An 18707-nucleotide genomic window follows, 5' to 3' on the forward strand; every position below is an offset into this window, starting at 1 on the left:
ACGATACGGAAAATTCCGTTCATGGTCAGTGTAAAATGTGTTGTAACATGATGACAGAATGAAAACGTGCATAGCGCACAGAGCTGCCTCTACAGTATGCGGAAAACCATCTAGACCTCCTTTCTTGTTGTTTCTTTGTAGTTCTCTACTATTTTTTTCCTACAACAGTACACATTTGAGCTTACATAGCAAATTAGGCGAGCTGAGCAAATTTCTTTTCATTATTTTAACCGTTTTCTTGCTCTTAGCTCGCATCTAAGATCTTAGTTTGTTAGGAGATTCAATGTATGCCCCTTTTTTGTGTTATTGTGCACGACTAGCTTTTGTTATAATAGGCATCATAGTGAAATTCTGAAATCCGGGGAAGCAGAGCTTTTGAAGAGATGACCTGGAGCTTATTATTTCGTCTTTACACTTCTATGTCACTACACAAGTACTTCAGTTCATCTTTTATACTCTTTCTTTAACTTCTTATTATCTAGAGAATATGTAGAATATTTATACATATCGATAACAAATCTCAACTAGAGGAAATAGATCCCTTCGAATTTATAGTCTTTTTCAAGTGCTTGATCCTTCATAAGAATTTCTCCACGGGTATTAAAAACTGTTATAAAGCTCGCCGCAGCTTCTCCTTTAACCTCTTTGGACTTCAGAGCTGCGATTAGTTCATCATTTGTGCCGGGAATAAATGCAAATGCGGAAAAGCCTCGTTCAGGATGCTCCAGTAAACCCACTTTAACAACTTTGATGGATGAGAAGTCCGGTTCAGCGATGATCAGCAGATTTGTTCCTCTAAATATTAGCATATACGAGGCATAAAGGAAACAAAAATTGTTCGGAAATCGCACTTAGTTTCGTCCGCTTTTGAATTATAGACAGTATTTGATGCTTTTCTTGGCAAAAAGAACCATTTCCGCTGAATTTCTGACCATTGTACCGCTTCATGTGTCAAGTATCCAGGACTGCGTATACCAGCTGCTTCACGAATTTTTATATAAAAATCTTTCCAGTTCAAATTTCGAACCTGAAAAAAGATTTAAAATCACATGTCTAGTAATTCCACTTTAAAATATTAAATTATGTATTTAGTTAAAACGTTCTCCTGTCTTGGAACTTCGGCATAGTTCTGTCTATGTTTCCTATTAGTGAGCTTTCGAGGTTTTTAGATGGAACCATTATTACTCTGAGGTCTTGGGTTTTTCGTAACCTTTAGAGGTATAAATAGAGATTGACTGGGACAATCTCATGTTTATTCCGTCGAAGTGCCACACTATTCCAGCGTCAGTGTTTCGATAGTCGTCCAAGATAGCGAAAACGGAAGCCATATATATTGAAACTAGTCTCACATAGTGTAGTTCCACCGTATATGGTGCAGCTGGTAGCACGCACTTGTCACTGCTCAGTTAACCACAGAATGAGTATTGCTGTATGTGGATCACCAGCGACAATATAACATTTGATCTATAGTAGGATGAAAACGAAATGAAGCACGGTGCAGCTGAGTAAGAGGCTGCGCTCAAAGCGACGCCATGGAGACAGCGGTTGGAATCGAAGTTGGACTATAGCGAACTGCAGTGGTGGGTTATGGAACCGAGAGTTCCACCACGATCCTAACCGCTACGCTCTACTGTGTCGCTTTAAAGGCACTCCACGAATCTGAGGTGGTACGAATTTCGGGTGGAGTATTCGTATACGGGATGGGAAACAATGGAGAGAGGGGTAATTCCGTCCATTTCTTCCTAATTGCCGTAAAAAACGGCCCGGAAGATACGGCTTCAGGCGTTCTGGCGCACTATTTTCTGCAAGGAGTTCGACTGGAGCGCGCCAGCCTTGTGCGGCGCCGCATCTTCCGGGCCGTTCTTTACGGCAATTAGGAAGAAATGGACGGAATCACCCACCTCTCCATAGTCTCCCATCTCGTATGCGAACACTCCACCTGAAATCTGCCCCACCTCAGATTCGTTGGGTGATGCCTTTAAGCGCAGCCGGTTACGCAAGTGCGCTGTGCTTCATGTTGTTTTGACCCAATTATGCACACGCACTCTCAAGCAGTTATAGTCCCGAGATAGGTGGAAGTGGGAATGACAGTCTATCCAAAAGCCTTGGACGGACACCAATAGGAAACATAATCGAAATTAAGTAATTTTAAATAAGTTTCACCTCCCCTCTGTTGAAGATCACCTTGACCCACATTTGGTCCTCACTAAAAATTTCCCCGTTCTCATCTCGATATTCCTGCAAATAATTTCACTTTCCTTATTGCTTTTTTTCTTCTTTCATAATGAGAAAAACTTTTGGAGCGTTCAGTTCAAATACAAAACAGTAACCAGACCCACCACCCCGTGGCCGCCAGCGTAAAGATGTGATCCTTTGGTGGTTAACCATTCAGTTTTCATACCGCTTGTTGTGTTTCCCGGTCCAGAATTAAGAATAACCCATGGCAAAGCCTAAAAAAATGCCTAACGTGCCGCGCGGTAGGACTTTACAATGCAAAATTATTCTCATAAATTATACCTGATTCTTCTTTATTTCAAATATGATTCCGGTCTTATCATCAGGTGCAAGAATACGACCTCTATATTCTGTGAGGTCTGATAATTCCATACCTCGTCCTTTATAGCTGAAACCTCTGAAAAAAAGAATATGAGGATAAAATTGAAAGCTAAAAAATCTCGAAACAACTAACGACATGAGTTCTTGATCCGAAGATTTGGAGTCCCATTCTACATGTGCTGTGCTATTGTCTTTACTCAATTTGAGTACTCCTTTTCTTGTAATAGCTCTCCATTGGGATTTAGGTGCTGTTGCATCCTCGTCATTATCAGTGACAATAAGAAAATCAAATTTTCTTGACTCATCATCCTTAACCTCTTTTGCTGGGCCTTTCGAAAATAAAGTAAGCTGAAATGGTGTGAAAAATTAACGTGATCAAATACTTCATAGTTAATTATTAGGTACCAAAATACGTTGGTGTCGTTTTTTTACGAAGAATTTTGAATCAAAAAATTTTCTCTATTCACTTACCAGGGATTCAGACAATATATTCACCAAGTGACTCAATGATACTTTCCCATTTACCAATAAGTGAGAATATCTCATGCTCATAGAATTCGGGGTTTTTGGAGTCAAAGACGGAGGATAGGTCATTTTTAATATTGCTTGAGGAATGGTAGTTCTTGACCGCTAAAATGTTACACATGGACAAAAAAAAACAGATAATAGTCACTTGTACTAATGTACGATAAACTACTGCAAAATCGCATTGAAAACCCGTAACGCAACAACAATGAGAAGAAAAATTTGAAGTGACTTCAAGAAAAAAACGTTTTGAGTTTTGCAAAAATTCTTGAAATATGGGTGAAAAAAAAACTAAAGAACCAAAAGAGAACTAAACTAAAGTAAAACTAGACAAAAATACTTTTTTAATTTAAGGAGAAATCATATAATGATGCAAAAAACGTACACTTTCGTCGTGCCTACGTGCTCGGATCAGATTTTTTGACCACGGCTTCAATTCTAAACAAAAGGTTCTCGTTTAGAATAACAATGAGCTATTTTATATATTATTAAATCCTCCGGTACTGGTAAGTACGGATTTCTCCAGATTATTTTGTTCTTGTCTTACACAAAACAGGGTTTATGTACACTTCTTACTCATCATTCAAAGAATCCATACAATTTTCTTTAAATTCCTCTATTCCAATTCCTAAAAGTCTAGCCTACCTTCCTCTTGACCACTCCCTGCACCGACCAATCCCATCTAAATAGTCTTTTTTCTGATTGAAAAAATGAAAAAAAATTCACTAGGCTATACTTTTACAAATATTTAGTACTTACCATAACAAAAGAAATGAAAAGAATCATCTTTGATGGAAAGAATACGAGTAATTAGCTTCTAAACAGGAATAGACTTTTATATCTGACATAGGTGGGTAAATAATTGGGGATTTACAGTTGTACACACATAAATGCAGTTTCAGAATGATTTTACCAAAGTAAGCAGAAGCTGGAGAAAAAACTTTCCATCCCATTTCATTCTCTACCGCCTCTCTCACTTTTTCCAAACTCTTCCAGGAATTTTGCTCTGCATAAACAGTGGATTCCTTACTTATCTGATTAATTGTAAGAATATAGCCTGAAAAAAGTGATACACAACTTGGTGAACACGCGTTGGGATTTATCATCCTTTAAGAATCTGTGAATGTCTTTAAAGGCAACACACTATGAAATTGAGAAAGCTAGGATCTCTACAAGAATGAGTAAGGTGTAGGGAAGAATATGAGTACGATTCACTCTCAATTTCCCCAATTATCCAAAAGAATGGTGTGAGAGGCCACGAATCCCTTTACGAGACACCTAACAACGTGTAACGTATGGGAGAATTACGCGCCGCATCTGCGAGACCAATGGACTGTTGGTGCTGCCTTTCCTGCTCGCTAGCAGGCGCGACACATGCGCCTGTTCTCGCAGACGTGGTACGTTGTTAGGTGCTTCGTACGGGCATGCGGCGCAGCAGGAAAGTTTCCCACGCTGATTTTTTCCTGGATAATTAGTGGAATTTGAATGTGATCAAACTTGTACTCATCGACTACACTCCTAAGCCTATTTATTCCTGGAAAGATCCGAACGCGCTCAATTTCGTTGTATGCTGTCTTTAAATGGTACTCCAGCGGAGTGTTATCGGATTTCCGTTGAAGGGTTACGATAAGCGTTCCTTTGACACCGTTGTTCTTGATTTCAAATAATCTTTATACATGGATATAGGATTAAATTAGAGCCGTCAATGAAGCCTCTCATCTCTCCAAGGTCGATAAATTAGTAGCGAACTTGTCTGGAAGGATAAAAGCAATGACTTGATAAATCGGCTTCCAAGTCACCACATTGGCCACACATACGCTCGTAAACCTCAGACTATTCTGAATTGAAGTGAACGAGTTGGTGCATACCAAGCGGATTGATTAATACTAAGATCAACGCAGGATCAAGACGTTTGGTCCTCTTATCCTTTATAGAATTAAAGGCATCACTCCACGAACCTGACGTGGTATGGTTTTCCGAGCTCCAAAGACTATACGGAGGCTTAGATTGCGAAAACGGGTGGGATCTCGCTCATCTCTCCCTGCATCACTGTAAACAGACGGCTTCGGAATGCAGTTCCTTACGACGTCCTCTATTGCAATGCGTCATCCTTGCGCCCCGCCCCCGCCTGCGAATCGTCGTAAATCAATTCGGACGCCCCGATAGACATTTCATTTTATTCGACCAATCGCAGGCGGAGGTTGGGCGCAGAAATGGAGCGCTGCAATAGATAGCATCGTAAGGAACCGCATTCCGAAGGCATCTGTTTACAGTGGTGCAGGAAGAGATGAGCGAGATCCCACCCGTTTCCGCAATCTAAGCCCCCGTATAGTCTTTGGCTCCCGAAAAACCATACTGCATCAGATTCGTGGGGCGATGGCTTTAATTCTATAAAGGCTTGAAGATCAGTCCGTTCATCAAAATCATTTCCTGGGCTGACTTCCTTGACTTAATCGGCTGATATTACCGATTGTCCCAGTTGCCTGCATTTTTGCCGAGGTGTGTTGATCGATCTTCAGCAAAAGCTTGCACAGAATCGTTTCATTTGTTACTGTTCCATATCCTGAATCCTTGCCTGCTTTGTCTATCAATGCCGAGTGTCCTCAGGCCCACTTCCACCACCTCAGTCCATAACTTGCGTTTTCGGCCAGGTGACCTCTTCCAGCTTCAACAAACAAACTCCTCAGAACTCGTTAAACAAGGCGACCTGGTGGTCTCCTTAATATGTGACCAAAGAAGCAAAGACGGTTTTGTGTAGCCACTTTCGATGGTGGTGCAAGAGGTTGATATCTTCCATGTGTCATCCGCCAGTACACCACATCGACTTCCGCGTAAAGATCTTTATTGTGCTATGCTGAGGGCCAAAAGTACCAAAGCAGCCGTCTAAGCGGCTTCCTTTCTGTGCAATCAACCCTCTCTATCACCGTAAACGGTACTGCTTCCTTCTCAGACGCTTTTTTTGGTTGAAAAAGTGCTGCCGCCGACACTACAGAATTATACGAGGATTTTATCTCCTCAGATGCAAAGGGAAACTTCTTCCCCGGCATTAAAACCTAGAGCGCCTTTTTTGCAGCCTACTGTATAGACCTCGTCAAATAATCTGTATCGCAAAGCTTCTTCTGACGCGCACTCCGTACTCCAATATGAGTAGACACATCTTGAATTTTAGAAGAACTGGACGGTGGTCATAGTTGAATGGCGAAGTCCCAAACAGCCCTAGATTTTTTTTAAACTTCCGAAAAGACATAGAAATGTTCCTCATCAAGACGTAGTAGAGCTGAAGCTTCAAATTCGGCATCTTCCGCTTTCGCTGCTCTTCTGGCGTTATCGAGGTTGTCATAAGCTGATGGCGTCGATGATTCCTTTTAAACGTGGAAGTAATATGAGAACCAGCTGTTCTCGTAAGTCGACCACATCGTTACCGTTATCCGACGTGCCCTCCGCTGGATAATACCATTTTCCTAGCACATCGGATTGATGTTCAAGTCCCATCTCCGCATTTACGTCGATTCCGACTATGACCATCTGCTGGTTGGATTCCGACTATGACCCTTCTCCATTTTAGACATCAACGAATTGAGTTCATCTTAGAAGGCGTCCTTGTCGTCTTCAGCGGTTTTCATAGCTGCATGAGCACTTACGATACAGAGTCCTCTGCGATCCCGCAGTCGTGCAAAAGCAAAAACGAGCACAAACAAGAGAAACCTACCTTGATCCTTCCGTAAGCATCGGTTATTTCCGAAAGTTCTAGGATTTTGGGATTCTTTGGATTGCAGTGAGGGTTAAAATACTAAAAATTTGTCGTTTACCAAAACATGATGAGCTTCAAAGCCTATAATGAAACTGACTTTAATCGTACTTTGAATAGAAATATATCGAAGAGAAGGTAGCAGCCTTGCTGAAAGATGTTTACTTAATATAGATCAATAACTTTTTGAATCCTGAATGAAAGCACCGCCCTCGTCATCACCCACGCCCTTCTCTGCTTGACGCAAAACCCCTTTCCACTTTTTCGGTTCTCATCAAACGCTCATTGTGACCGAGTAAACACAGTTACCGGTGCCCATAAATGGTGTTCACTGATCATAACTTAGTTTTGAACGTACTACATGTGGTAGTTCTTAATTGTGACAGCATCTGAAGTGACCGCACTCAAAAAGGCGTGGAAATAACTGGAATTGTTCTTTCATTGAGTTCAGCATAACAGAATTTCTTCTGATAAGTCAATTTTATACAAGATATCATGTGTGTGAAATTAGGGAATGAACTGGTAATGTTCATAAACAAACAACATAACACTCTCCCTTCTCTTCTGCACCCTGTGAAGGATGCTTCTGGGGGAACGGTGAAGAGTATGCAAGTATCCCGCAACGTATCCAGGAGGCTAACAAGCGTCAGTAATTGCACTGCACTGCTCCTGACCGTGTTATAATGGATGCATCGTAATTCTTCTAGCGCTAGCTCTTGCTGAGGCTTCGCCCACATCGCCCTCCTCGCCCATTTCGCCACATCTGCCACTCTTACGATGTACTTTTTGAATTGAACAACAAACAAAGCTGTATGGTGCCAGTTGTTTGAAATTTTAGCTTAAAATCATCACCTCACTAATCTGGCGTGGTATGGATTTTCATTGGAGTATACCTATATCGCGTCGTAGATCATGAATACAGGGGTAATTCCGCTCATCTCTCCCTGCATCACTGTAAACAGACGGCTCCGGAGCACTTGTACTGACACGGCACACTTGTCGCACCTCGAATGAAATGAATTGCCTATCGGAGCGTCTGAATGGATTTTCGACGAATCGCAGGCGAGGGCGGGGCGCAAGAGTGGTGCTTCGCAATAGAGGACGTCGTAGGGGACCACATTTCGGAGCCGTCTGTTTACAATGATGCAGGAAGAGATGAGTGGAACCAACTTTGTATTCATAATCTACGACCCGATATAGGTATACTCCAACGAAAATTCATACCACGCCAAATATGTGGAGTGATGGCTTTAAATATGACTTGGTACATTGATGCAATCCTTACCGAAATATTTGCAATTTTAAAATCGATAAATAAGGGAAAAAACCGTAGCCAGACAAATTGGTCACAATAACGATCTGTGCAAATACGGATGCTGCGAAATTATTTCGAAAAAAAAGAACGCAGCTGTCAATTAACGGACTTGACTGCAAAGCGCTCCCCCCTATTGATCGGTAATCAGTAGATGGGATGAAATACAAACAATTTAATACAACCAGGATGAAACAGATGGATATAGGTTGAGTTACAGGACAGGATATGTTGTATCGTCAGAATTTGATAGATCAAGTCAAGTCCAGCATGGCACAGCTTTAGAACCCGTATCCAATAAATTTTTCCGTACCAGGATAAAAAGGATGGAGACGAAACCATGGACGGGTGCTTCCTCCAACTGTACTGTCCAATATTATATCAAGATGTGGTGTAGTCGTTTAGAGGTCCGACCGTGACTGCACGATCGATCGATGGTTCGAGACCGCCTAGTGCCAACCAAGTGTTTCATCTCTTCTGGGTTGAATTGGTTAAATTGGTACCAGACTTGTCTGGAAGGATAAAGACACTGACCTGAAACATCGGGTGCCCTCATATCATTGTATAGGCCAACAAGCGTTCATAAAACCTAAACAACTCCGAATTCCAGTCAAACGTGTTGGCGCATCCCATGCAGATTTGAAATGCTAAGGCTCTTTGTCCAGTCCTTAAATATTTTGCTTGGTTTGCTGGCGTAAACTCGGTGCAATGGGACATCGTTGCGGGACCTAGTCGTTTGTTAGTTGACTTTTAAGAGGCAGGAGGTAAAGAGATTGAAAGAGATTTTCGAGCGCCACTCTGTCTTGCTTGAGCAATTAGCTATGGAGCGCATCCTGGGGATCTCATCGCATCCGTCGTCGCTACCCAGATAAATGACTCTGCCCGTTTACTACCGATCAGTGCGCTGCATTGCGCACTCGCCGAAAAAGATCCTGACGCTCATAAGCCACCGGGACTTTTTAAAGGCATCACCCCACGAATCTGGAGTGGTACGGATTTCCGGTGTAGTATTCGTGTACGGGATCGTAGATTACTGAGAGAAGGGTGATTCCATCCATTTCTTCCCAATTGCCGTAGAAAACGACCCGGACGATACGGCTTCGGGCGTTCCGGCGCACTTTTTTCCACAAGGAGAAGATAAAAATTTTTGAATCTTCTGGAAATCTTGCTCGGGTTTCAACTCTCATACGACGAATCTCATACACGTAATTTGAAGTCTTTGGATCCTCTTTTTTCACATTTCAGTTGACGGTTTCTCTTGATTCTGGTACGGTAATAAATTTGAGATCACCTTACATCATATTATTTCTTGGATTCCCTATTTCAAAACCAGTGAATATTTTTCGGCTACTTAATTCATTCATCCGTGGAAAATTTCTTATGGATAGCAATGCATCCGACAGCTTATTTATTGCCACTTATATTATCATTATTATCTTATGTTTTTATATTACTCGTTATTCTGCCAGAACACATTGGATACGGGCAAAGATTAGCCGTTTCATATCAACGAATGCTATCCATTGGAAATCGATCGATAATCTTTCGCGATCATTTGGGCTTGGGATTGCAGTGTTCTTCGAAAACTAGTATATCTCTCGTGAAAGGACTTCCAACACCGTATTTTCCCACAGTTTTGAAGCTGTCTAGGATCAGGACTTTTTGAGGAGATGCTAACAATCACAAAGTTGCCCTAAATCATTTTAATCTACAAGGATTTAGACAAAGTCATAAAGAAAGGTGACTACGGACGGTAGGGAAAAGATAGGATATGAAAAAAACTAGGGATACCACACAAATCCTCCAACTAAACAGGAGTTTTGGACTTTTTTTTCTAATAAAAAAATAATTTGGGTTTCCCCAGGTCAGAGCTGTATTTCAGCGTGCAAAAGGAACAATCGGAATCTTTTAAGATACTTTTTCTGAGATTTTTTACATTTGAACTTAGTCGAACTCGTGTAATTAATTTCTAGCAAAAAACAAGAACTTATTCTCGGGAAAAAAATCGTCGAAAATCATCTGTAATCACAATTACAGTAAATTATGAAAGTATTTATTCATACATAGAAACAAGTAGTTCAAATATCGTTTGATCAATTTACAAAATTCCATATGAATGTGATCAATATAATTCAACCAAAAATCCAAATATAACCAATCAATATTACGTAGTCAATAGTCTAAATATAGCTGATGTACTCATTGTAACTTGCTTTTGCCAAATCCAATGTGTAATGAGAAAAGTAGTAAGAAAATATTCTATCGTCAACCTGCTAGCGCACCGATTAAACCGCCAACCACCGCTCCTCTAACCGGATCTATAAGAAAAATCGTAGTAGAGAAATCAATATAGATCAACGACCTATGCTAGCCTACCTCTTCGTGGATATCCATATGGACTCATCGGCCCAAACGGTCTTGGTCCCATTGGACCGTACGGACCGTACGGCCCGTAGGGGCCACCCATAGGTCCAACAGCGCCGTATGGGACCCCTGGTCCTAACATTCCCGGTGGTGGTGGCGGTCTTAACGATACTACAGAAGCGTAACCATAAGGAGTAGTGAAAGTACCAGTGTATTGAGTTAGAGTGTAAGTGAAAAGTGTTAGGATCAGCAGAATCAGCATAGCGGATTGTTGAAATTGGTTGGCAAACCTAAAATAAAAGAGTTTTTACAAGTTATTTACAGTTCACAACAAGTTACGACGATCTTTTGAGAACTACGAAAAGATAAAAGAACATAATTTTAAGAATTGAGAAAAGAAGAACGAACGGCTCTATACAGCTCACGTAAAAAATCTAACACTTTTAACTGAGAAAACTTGGCAAAATCTATTTACCTAAATCAGGTCCACATGAATTTTATGCAAGAGACTGGAGAGAAATTCATTTCGTGCTTTTCCTTTTGCTGTATTTTTTTTCAAAATTCCAATTGAGTAAATAATCAAAAGGTAACTAGACTAACTATATCTGTGGCAGGCAAAAACGCATTAGGAGAATAATGGAGGTAAAATAATGAGGTATAATTTAATTTCTTTAGTAAAATACTTTGTTCAATATAAAAATAAAAATATTCAATATGAAAATAATGAAAATATGAATAATGAATTTTTTTCTAGAACTAACAATCTATCGGAAGGATTTTTCTGAGTAGGAGTATGTCGGAAAAAAATCGATCCCATCGTGATGACCGCCACACCAATTTTTTTGAACATATTAAAAGAAAAAGAAGGTAAAGAAAAAGAAGAAAGTATTTTTTTAAAAATCGATTAAATAAGTAAATAATAAACGAGTGGTCCGTTATCGTGATAGAGTGATGGCATAACGAACCCACAATAAATATTTTTAGAGAAGAAGGGACTTTTTCAAGGATAATTTATGGAAAAGTTAAAGAAACGGGAGTGAAGTATTTATGGAAGATCATAATCGGAAAAATATCATAACATGCAACAATATGAACAATAAACGATGTAGGAGAAACGAACACCGACGACCTCTCTGCCGGCGGATCCGTTAATGACCGGAGAGGTCACACGGTCCCCTATATACGCTACGCTCTGTTGTTCATAACGATATCGTCATACGTGACGGTCAAGGACTTGAGGTCTACTCGCTGGAGGGGAACGCTAAAGACGGGCCCGCCGGCGGATTCTCCGCGAATGCCTCCGAGACATTACGTGCCCAGTGCATATGCCCGGGGCACGCACGAACATATCTCGACGAGATCACGCTCCTTTCGTTGATGGTGGCGCAGACAACCGGCTTAGATGCTCTTTTAGCCATACAGACACAAAGAACGACACAGTTATAAGAAATATCTAAAAAAAAGAAAAGAAAGGGACCACGTTTTTTCATATTTGAAGCTATTAGATGCATCCTTCTCTTATATTTCACGTAGTTACTTCTCCTGCTTCTGCTACGATTACAAATTTGAGATTATCTCAAATCACAAGTTTCCAGTTGGATGTTTGTGATTCTCTAAAATTATTAAGTAGCCCGTAAATTATATCCTAGCCGGTGACCCAACGTATGAATAGCGATAGGTAAGCAGAGTCAGCTATTTAGGTAGCAACGAATGTAAATCTCTTCACCGCACCAGCGCTAATTGCTCTGCCAAGGCATGATCGGAGCATGCTCGAAAATCTGCCGGGACCCTCGCTGGATACAGCCGAAAGCAAACTCCTTACTCCTCTAGTACGTATATGAGCTGGTCAAATAACTGCAGGGGATTAGATGCCTAGATGAAATCCACAAATACTCCTAAGATCAGCTCCCCGTTCTTTCCAGAGATTTATCAGTTTCGCTGTTTTCGTAATATTGTAGTAAGCTAGCTTTTGATTCTCTGGTTTCGCTTCTAATCGAGGAGGAAGAGGATTTCGATGGAATAGTCAGGGATAAAAAATAAGTTATAACAATAGTTATAATAATATAAGTTAGTAATGAAAAGTTTCTGGCGTCAAATAATCCGCTTGAGATCCGCCTACGCGCTCGACTTCAATTCAGAATCCTTTGAGGTTTACAAGCGCATGTCTAGCCTATACAGTGAACTGCTGGGCCTAGCCCATGTAGCAAGTCAGCATTGTTGTTCTTCCAGACAAGTCTGGCACCAATTTATCAACCAAGGGAGGGAAGAAAGGTTTAGTTCTCTCTGGGGTGGGTTCAAACCTACCTAACTCAATAATCGCAATTTATTTCTCGTAACTGAAAAAACCAATACAATAGAGTGCACTTCAAATCATTGTATCTAGATGAAAAAAATGGAAAGATTTGTTGTCCAGCAACGTTGAGATGCGATCTACCGAAAATATTAGGCTCCGAAAGCTACGAGTTCTACAAATACGTTTCTGGCGTCAGTTAATCCCCTCGACATCCACCTACGCGTCGACTTCAATTCAGAATCGCTTGAGGTTTACGAACGTGTGTCCGGGCCACATAATAAATGGGCTACGGGGGGATAGCCGATATATTTTGTAAGTGTTTCCATCCTCCCAAACGAGTCAATTTCTTGACTCCGAAGGAATGGAAGGTTTGGTTAACTCAGATTCATACTACCGACCTTGAAATCGCGTAAAGCTCTTTACCGACTGCGCTACGTCCCGATGGGAAAGTTATTCCCTCTAATTAAGGAAACAATAGAGCGGAGTGCATTTAAAATCGCTGTATTTAAATGAAAAACCAGAACCGGTTTCACTCTTTGCTCAGCAACGTTGCGATGTGATCTACCGAGAAAAAAAATTGGACTCCTAATGCTGCAAGTTCTACGAATAAGTTCTTAATTTCAGCCTTTTTGTTTTCCTCTCTCAATTCCTTCTATACGTATATTTATTGTACTTTTTTATATTTTTTTGCTTCTTAGTTGAACAAATATGAAGCTTTACCATTTATGAAACGTTTCTAGTAAATTTTTTTATAAAAGTTCACTCTATTTTATAATAATAATAATAATAATATTATTATTATTATTACTATTGTTATTATTGTTATTATTGTTATTATTATTACTGTTATTATTGTTATTACGTTGGATTATGATTTACTCTTCTTCATCTACGGCATAGCCGTCACAGGTGCGTAGATGGGTTAGTCACTCGCAAACCTCACCCTCAGGGCACTGAATGTACTTACTGAAATCAAAATGATTACAGTTGATTTTATTAGGATTTTATTATTTATACTGCTGTAAAACTGTTGCTTAATTTCTTTATGGATTCAATTTATGCGCTTTCGGTTTATTGCCCGTTCGTATGCTTCGTTGGGCGAACTGGTCACTGTGAGGGTTTGGACCTATCTGATTTCTAGATTTGAAGCCAGTGGTTTTTTTTTTCGCTGTGATAGCTCCAGTAAAGGAATCCCAAAGAACCTATTTACTATTCGAAAGTGCAGAACATTGAAAATTTCTTCGGACGCAGATTAAAGCGGACCTGCGCAGGGAATACTACATAAACTTATGTACCCTTCCCTTCTGTATTTTTTGCTCCGTTCAAGTGGTAATTATACTCAACTTCTTGAAGCCTTCATCTTCAAATCCTCACAATTTTTACGGAAGTCCTTACTGTAGAAATTGACGAAAATCTTTATCTGTACAGATAACCGCGTAGAAATTACAATATATTCAAAATTTTCTCAAAAATGAACGAATTCTTGAAATAAACCAAGGAGTAAGTTCAAAACAACATATAAATATGAGACGCCAATGCAATCAAATAGATTCCTTTTATAACAAATAATATTTCTTGATCATCGTTTCCAGCGCTATCATATTCCCGTTGTTGAATTATCTAGGATTATCGATTACCGTCAACCCGCTAACGCACCAAACAGTCCCCCTAAGAGTGCACCTCTTAACGCTCCTCTAACTGGATCTGAAAGAATAAATTATTAGTCGATCAAACCATGTAGATCACATATTTTATCACATCACCTCGTCGGTATCCGTATCCACCCATTGGCCCAAAAGGACCAAATGGTCCCATTGGTGGTGGTGGTGGTGGTGGTGGTGGCCCGAAACCACCAAACCATGGGCCTCCAAACGGTCCACCCAGTCCCATAGGCCCACCAACGGGTCCGAATGGGCCGAACTGAGGTCGAGCCCAGACGACCATCAACAACATCAGAAGTATTCGCAAAGACGTAGGCACCATAGTAAGCATTACTTGGAAAATCTGAAATTATTTACCGTATCAATCTATATCTTTCTAGTTGTTTTCAGTTCATAAATAGAGTGGAGTAATTAAACGATCCTTCAGAAAATTTAATTAGACTGAAAGTTAAGAGAGAGAGAGAGAAAAGAGTTAATGCTTTCCTAAAGGACACCTTGAAGCGTTGATCTCATAAATTTTTTGAGATAATCCTTAATGGAAAATCGTAAATCCAGTGCGAAAACAAGTAAACCTCTCGAAGCATGAAAAATAAGTAAAATATTACTTACTGTACGATAAAAATGTACGATAAAAAGTAGTATGATATGAATTTCAAAAAAAAATGATAAATAAGAGAAAATAATAGAGATAAACCTGTCATGACAATGACAACATAACAAGAAGTTCTACGGTAGTATCGAAGCGAGTACAGTACAAAGTCAGAGAGTAACGCATAGAAATGTTCTAATCCCATTTTTGTTTTTTTTTTTTTTTTTTTTTGAAAAGGATGTCTCACGTCTAAGTGGACTACTAGCGAGAAAAATTAACTGAACATCCGAGAAAAATCCGAATGAAGGCGGAAAACGTTTATTGATCCGAGTGACATGCAATCAATAACGACAAAAAATAGCAATAAAGAGGGGTGTGCTCATTCCCTAGGATGCCTTTCTGCTGTTTATATTTGTACAAAGTGATACCCTATCATGACGGGTGTGGCGCAGTCGGCAACAGGTCCTCTGCAGCCACATAGTCGATAGTTCGAAACTGGCCAAATGCCAACCAAACCTTTCATTCCTCTGAGCTCGTAGAATTGTCTACGAGGATAAAAACGCTTACTATATCTTCGGTTGGCCCCGGGAATTCATTGTGTATAGCAGTTACGCAGGCGAAAACTTCAACAACTAAGAGTTACAGTAAAACGCGTTGGTACATTCCAACTCGATTGATCCGCTAGTGACTTTATCCTTTTTATCCTATCACTGAACGAGGTCAATTATCCTTAACTAAGTGTGTCCCAGTGCTTATGGTAGTTTTGTGCCCAAAATCTCACCTCAGAAATTAGCCGTAAGCAAAAATATGGCACTATAATGTGTGTAGAGTTAGCGTGTAGGTGAAAAGTGATAAGGTCACGAGACTAAGCCATGGCGGATTGTTGCGAGGGGTTGCTAAACCTAGAGTGTAGAAATTCTTACAACTTATTTACCGTTTACGGCCAGATATCGTACTATGAAAAGATGAGAGACAAGAACATTAGAAAAAAAGGGCGGAAATTAAAGGACGGGGAGAAAAGCGAGGGGCCCTGTACAGCTCGCGTTAAAATCTGGCACTTTAACTGGAAAATACGGTAAAATTCCTTAACAAGGGAGTTTTCGTGAATTGTATGCGAAATCCGAGTAAAACATCTTTTATTTTTGCAATTTTCTTTTTAGTACACTTTTTTTTAAAAAAAAACTTCGGACGACTAGTTAATTGAAAAATAGGTGAAATAGCTATATCCCAGCTAAAAAAAAACGCATTGTGAGAATAATAACGATAAATAGGAAGTTACTTTTTGGTTATTAGTTAGTTATTTTTTTCCTAAGTAAAATACTTATTCAATAAATTTAAAATAGTATTTTTCCTCTGTGTAAAACATGAAGGATTCTTTTGAGCAGAGGTATATAACGTAGAAAAGATGAATTCCATTGCAATGACAACTATCAACGCACTGAACATATTTGATGCGGGAAAAAGAAAGAACAATCCTAAGAAATTGACCGATTCATAGAATACTAAATAATTGGTCCCTTATCATGAAAGTTACTGACTATCATGATAAGGAACCAACTATATATTTACTAAATATGTTATATTATATTATATTTACTAGATATTATATTTACTAAATGACTGTTATTTATTGATGACATAACGAAACATACCAATATTTTTGGTGAAGAAGGAACTTTTTATGGATAGTTCATGAAATGATGTTAGGGCGATGTAAGCGGGGAGGTTAGGGACAAATATAACTGCAAAACATCAGAGTATGTAACATAATGAATGATAAGATATGGAAAAACCTGATTCGGAGGACATCCGAATCCGTGCCGAAGGGATCGTTGATGACTCGAGAAGTCATCCCACCTGTTTGATAATAACAATGACGTCATATTTATACGGCCAAAAATATTCGTTTCCTTGCTTTTCGCTTTTCTTTTCTTTATTTAGAATACGTTCGGAATAAGTACTCCTTCTTTACGTAGATAAACTGCAACATACTTCCTGAATGTAAATAAATATGTGGATGACTCTTAATTGAGGTCACGAATTTTTGAAGAAGAGAAAATGAGAAATGAACCTTTATGTGAACTAAAAGTGAGAATGTTCATCAGATGCGCAAGAAAATAATTAATGATTAATGATTTGACAGCAAATCTGAAATAATAATCGTCCAAGTGGGTGCGGGACAAGAGGTACCCGTGAAAACCGGCTGACCGCTCCTGTCCTCCCCTCGGCACCGCGCGCTTCCGCGTAATTATGGCTGCCGCTCCACCAGCTAGACATTCTCCACGACCGCCTGAGATCATCTACACCCCGCCTCCCTATTGCTCTCTAATCAACGCCGCGCGCGACGTTCGCGCCGCGACGAAGCGGTGGATAGTGCGAATTTTGAAGGGAGGAGTGAAGAACGAATTGCGAATTCTGATGTACGGATATAGTAAACTAAGCGCATATTATTGGGAATAAAGGAGGAGAATAAGTAAAAATTATTTCAAAAAGATGCTCCAGGGAAAAGAATAACACGCATATATTTTCAAACATCTCATAATTTAACACATTTCATGCCCTAAGTTTTCTATATAAACTAGCAGTGCATAAGTATGTGTTTGTCACGATGTCATTCAACGAATTCGTGTTCAACTTTCAGCTGCGGCAGTTATAATAACAGCAACTTTATGCGCTTATTACTTTGTATACATTCTTTAAACTCCTTTCTACATTTTACCTTTTCAAAATTTTACATAGATATAATGTTTATGTAGAGCAAGTATTGAAATATGCCAATATTTGACATATTTCAATACTTGCTTGTACGTCTTATACAGTTTTATATAATAGAATTTTGTACAGCTCTTCAAACTTCTTTCGTTTTATCTCTCCATTTCTATCTATTCTCTGCATAAAATCAATATGACAGGTTAGCTGTATTAATAGCGAACAGAGACCTTTGTATCTTCGAGGTATACCTTTAGGTACAGTGTATGTCTGCGAGGCATTATTCGCGCCCCGTTAATCGTTGGATGCCAGTTTTACCCAGCTAGATAAACAAAAAGAAATCATTAGAGAAAAAAAAGTAAAAAAAAACACCGATCAGTGAGACATTTTTTGAAACATATCTCGCATTCCCAGAAATGGATGAGTGTTTTCCACCTAACAAGTCGAGACAGGATAATTTCATTTCCACTCGCATTTCTAAATGGCATCTCACTTTTACAAACCTATTTCATTCTTCCTTTCTTTTATATTAAGTTACTAGCACACTTTATGTAGACCTTCAAAAAACATCTAATACCAGGTACTTTCCTTTCCGTTCGATTTTAAAAAGCGCATCATAAGAGCTGTAAGCGCGGCGGAAAAAAATCGTCGTAAGAGTGGCAGACGCGGCGAAATGGGTGGGGAGGGTGGCGTGGGCGGGGCGTCTTGAAGACGTAGCACAAGAGGAGCAACCAGGCTACTGTAGCGATCATGACGGTACCAGGAGACGCGCGGTGCAATTAACGACGCTCATTAGCCTCCTGGATACGCGGCGGCACATCATACGGGTACCTCTTGACTGTTCCCCCGTCTAAGTAGATAATATAATACTCTAGAACTTATCTAGAGATTTTAAAAAAATCTTAAAATTTTCAATTGAAATCTCCAAGTATTACATCTTCATCATCTTC

The 18707-nt window shown here is 39.7% G+C and overlaps 3 protein-coding genes across 5 annotated transcripts; all 3 read right to left on the reverse strand.

Moving 5' to 3' along the window:
- Positions 1-524: 524 nt before the first annotated feature.
- Positions 525-7218, reverse strand: RB195_013119 (uncharacterized protein; the record flags this gene model as incomplete). 2 transcript variants are annotated; one of them, XM_064202798.1, is made up of 12 exons in its annotated part: positions 525-795; positions 852-1027; positions 2164-2238; positions 2340-2450; positions 2518-2632; positions 2690-2904; positions 3028-3186; positions 3467-3519; positions 3727-3763; positions 6791-6871; positions 6930-6979; positions 7188-7218. In XM_064202798.1, 12 exons carry the CDS (start codon positions 7216-7218, stop codon positions 525-527), a joined length of 1374 nt encoding a protein of 457 aa, XP_064058680.1. The 2 variants fall into 2 exon arrangements, with proteins under 2 accessions (XP_064058680.1, XP_064058679.1); XM_064202799.1 differs by lacking the exon at positions 3028-3186.
- Positions 7219-10406: 3188 nt separating this feature from the next.
- Positions 10407-10767, reverse strand: RB195_013120 (uncharacterized protein; the record flags this gene model as incomplete). The annotated part of the gene is made up of 2 exons (XM_064202800.1): positions 10407-10459; positions 10518-10767. The coding sequence occupies 2 exons, from the start codon at positions 10765-10767 to the stop codon at positions 10407-10409; spliced, it is 303 nt and encodes a 100-aa protein (XP_064058681.1).
- A 3670-nt stretch (positions 10768-14437) lies between these two features.
- On the reverse strand, positions 14438-16857 carry RB195_013121 (uncharacterized protein; the record flags this gene model as incomplete). 2 transcript variants are annotated; one of them, XM_064202801.1, is made up of 5 exons in its annotated part: positions 14438-14502; positions 14562-14802; positions 15616-15680; positions 16701-16790; positions 16842-16857. In XM_064202801.1, 5 exons carry the CDS (start codon positions 16855-16857, stop codon positions 14438-14440), a joined length of 477 nt encoding a protein of 158 aa, XP_064058682.1. The 2 variants fall into 2 exon arrangements, with proteins under 2 accessions (XP_064058682.1, XP_064058683.1); XM_064202802.1 differs by lacking the exons at positions 15616-15680; positions 16701-16790; positions 16842-16857 and having other exon boundaries at positions 14562-14781.
- Between the last annotated feature and the right edge of the window lie 1850 nt (positions 16858-18707).

The sequence above is a fragment of the Necator americanus genome, chromosome V (genome assembly GCF_031761385.1).
Source record: "Necator americanus strain Aroian chromosome V, whole genome shotgun sequence".
NCBI classification, from domain to species: domain Eukaryota; kingdom Metazoa; phylum Nematoda; class Chromadorea; order Rhabditida; family Ancylostomatidae; genus Necator; species Necator americanus.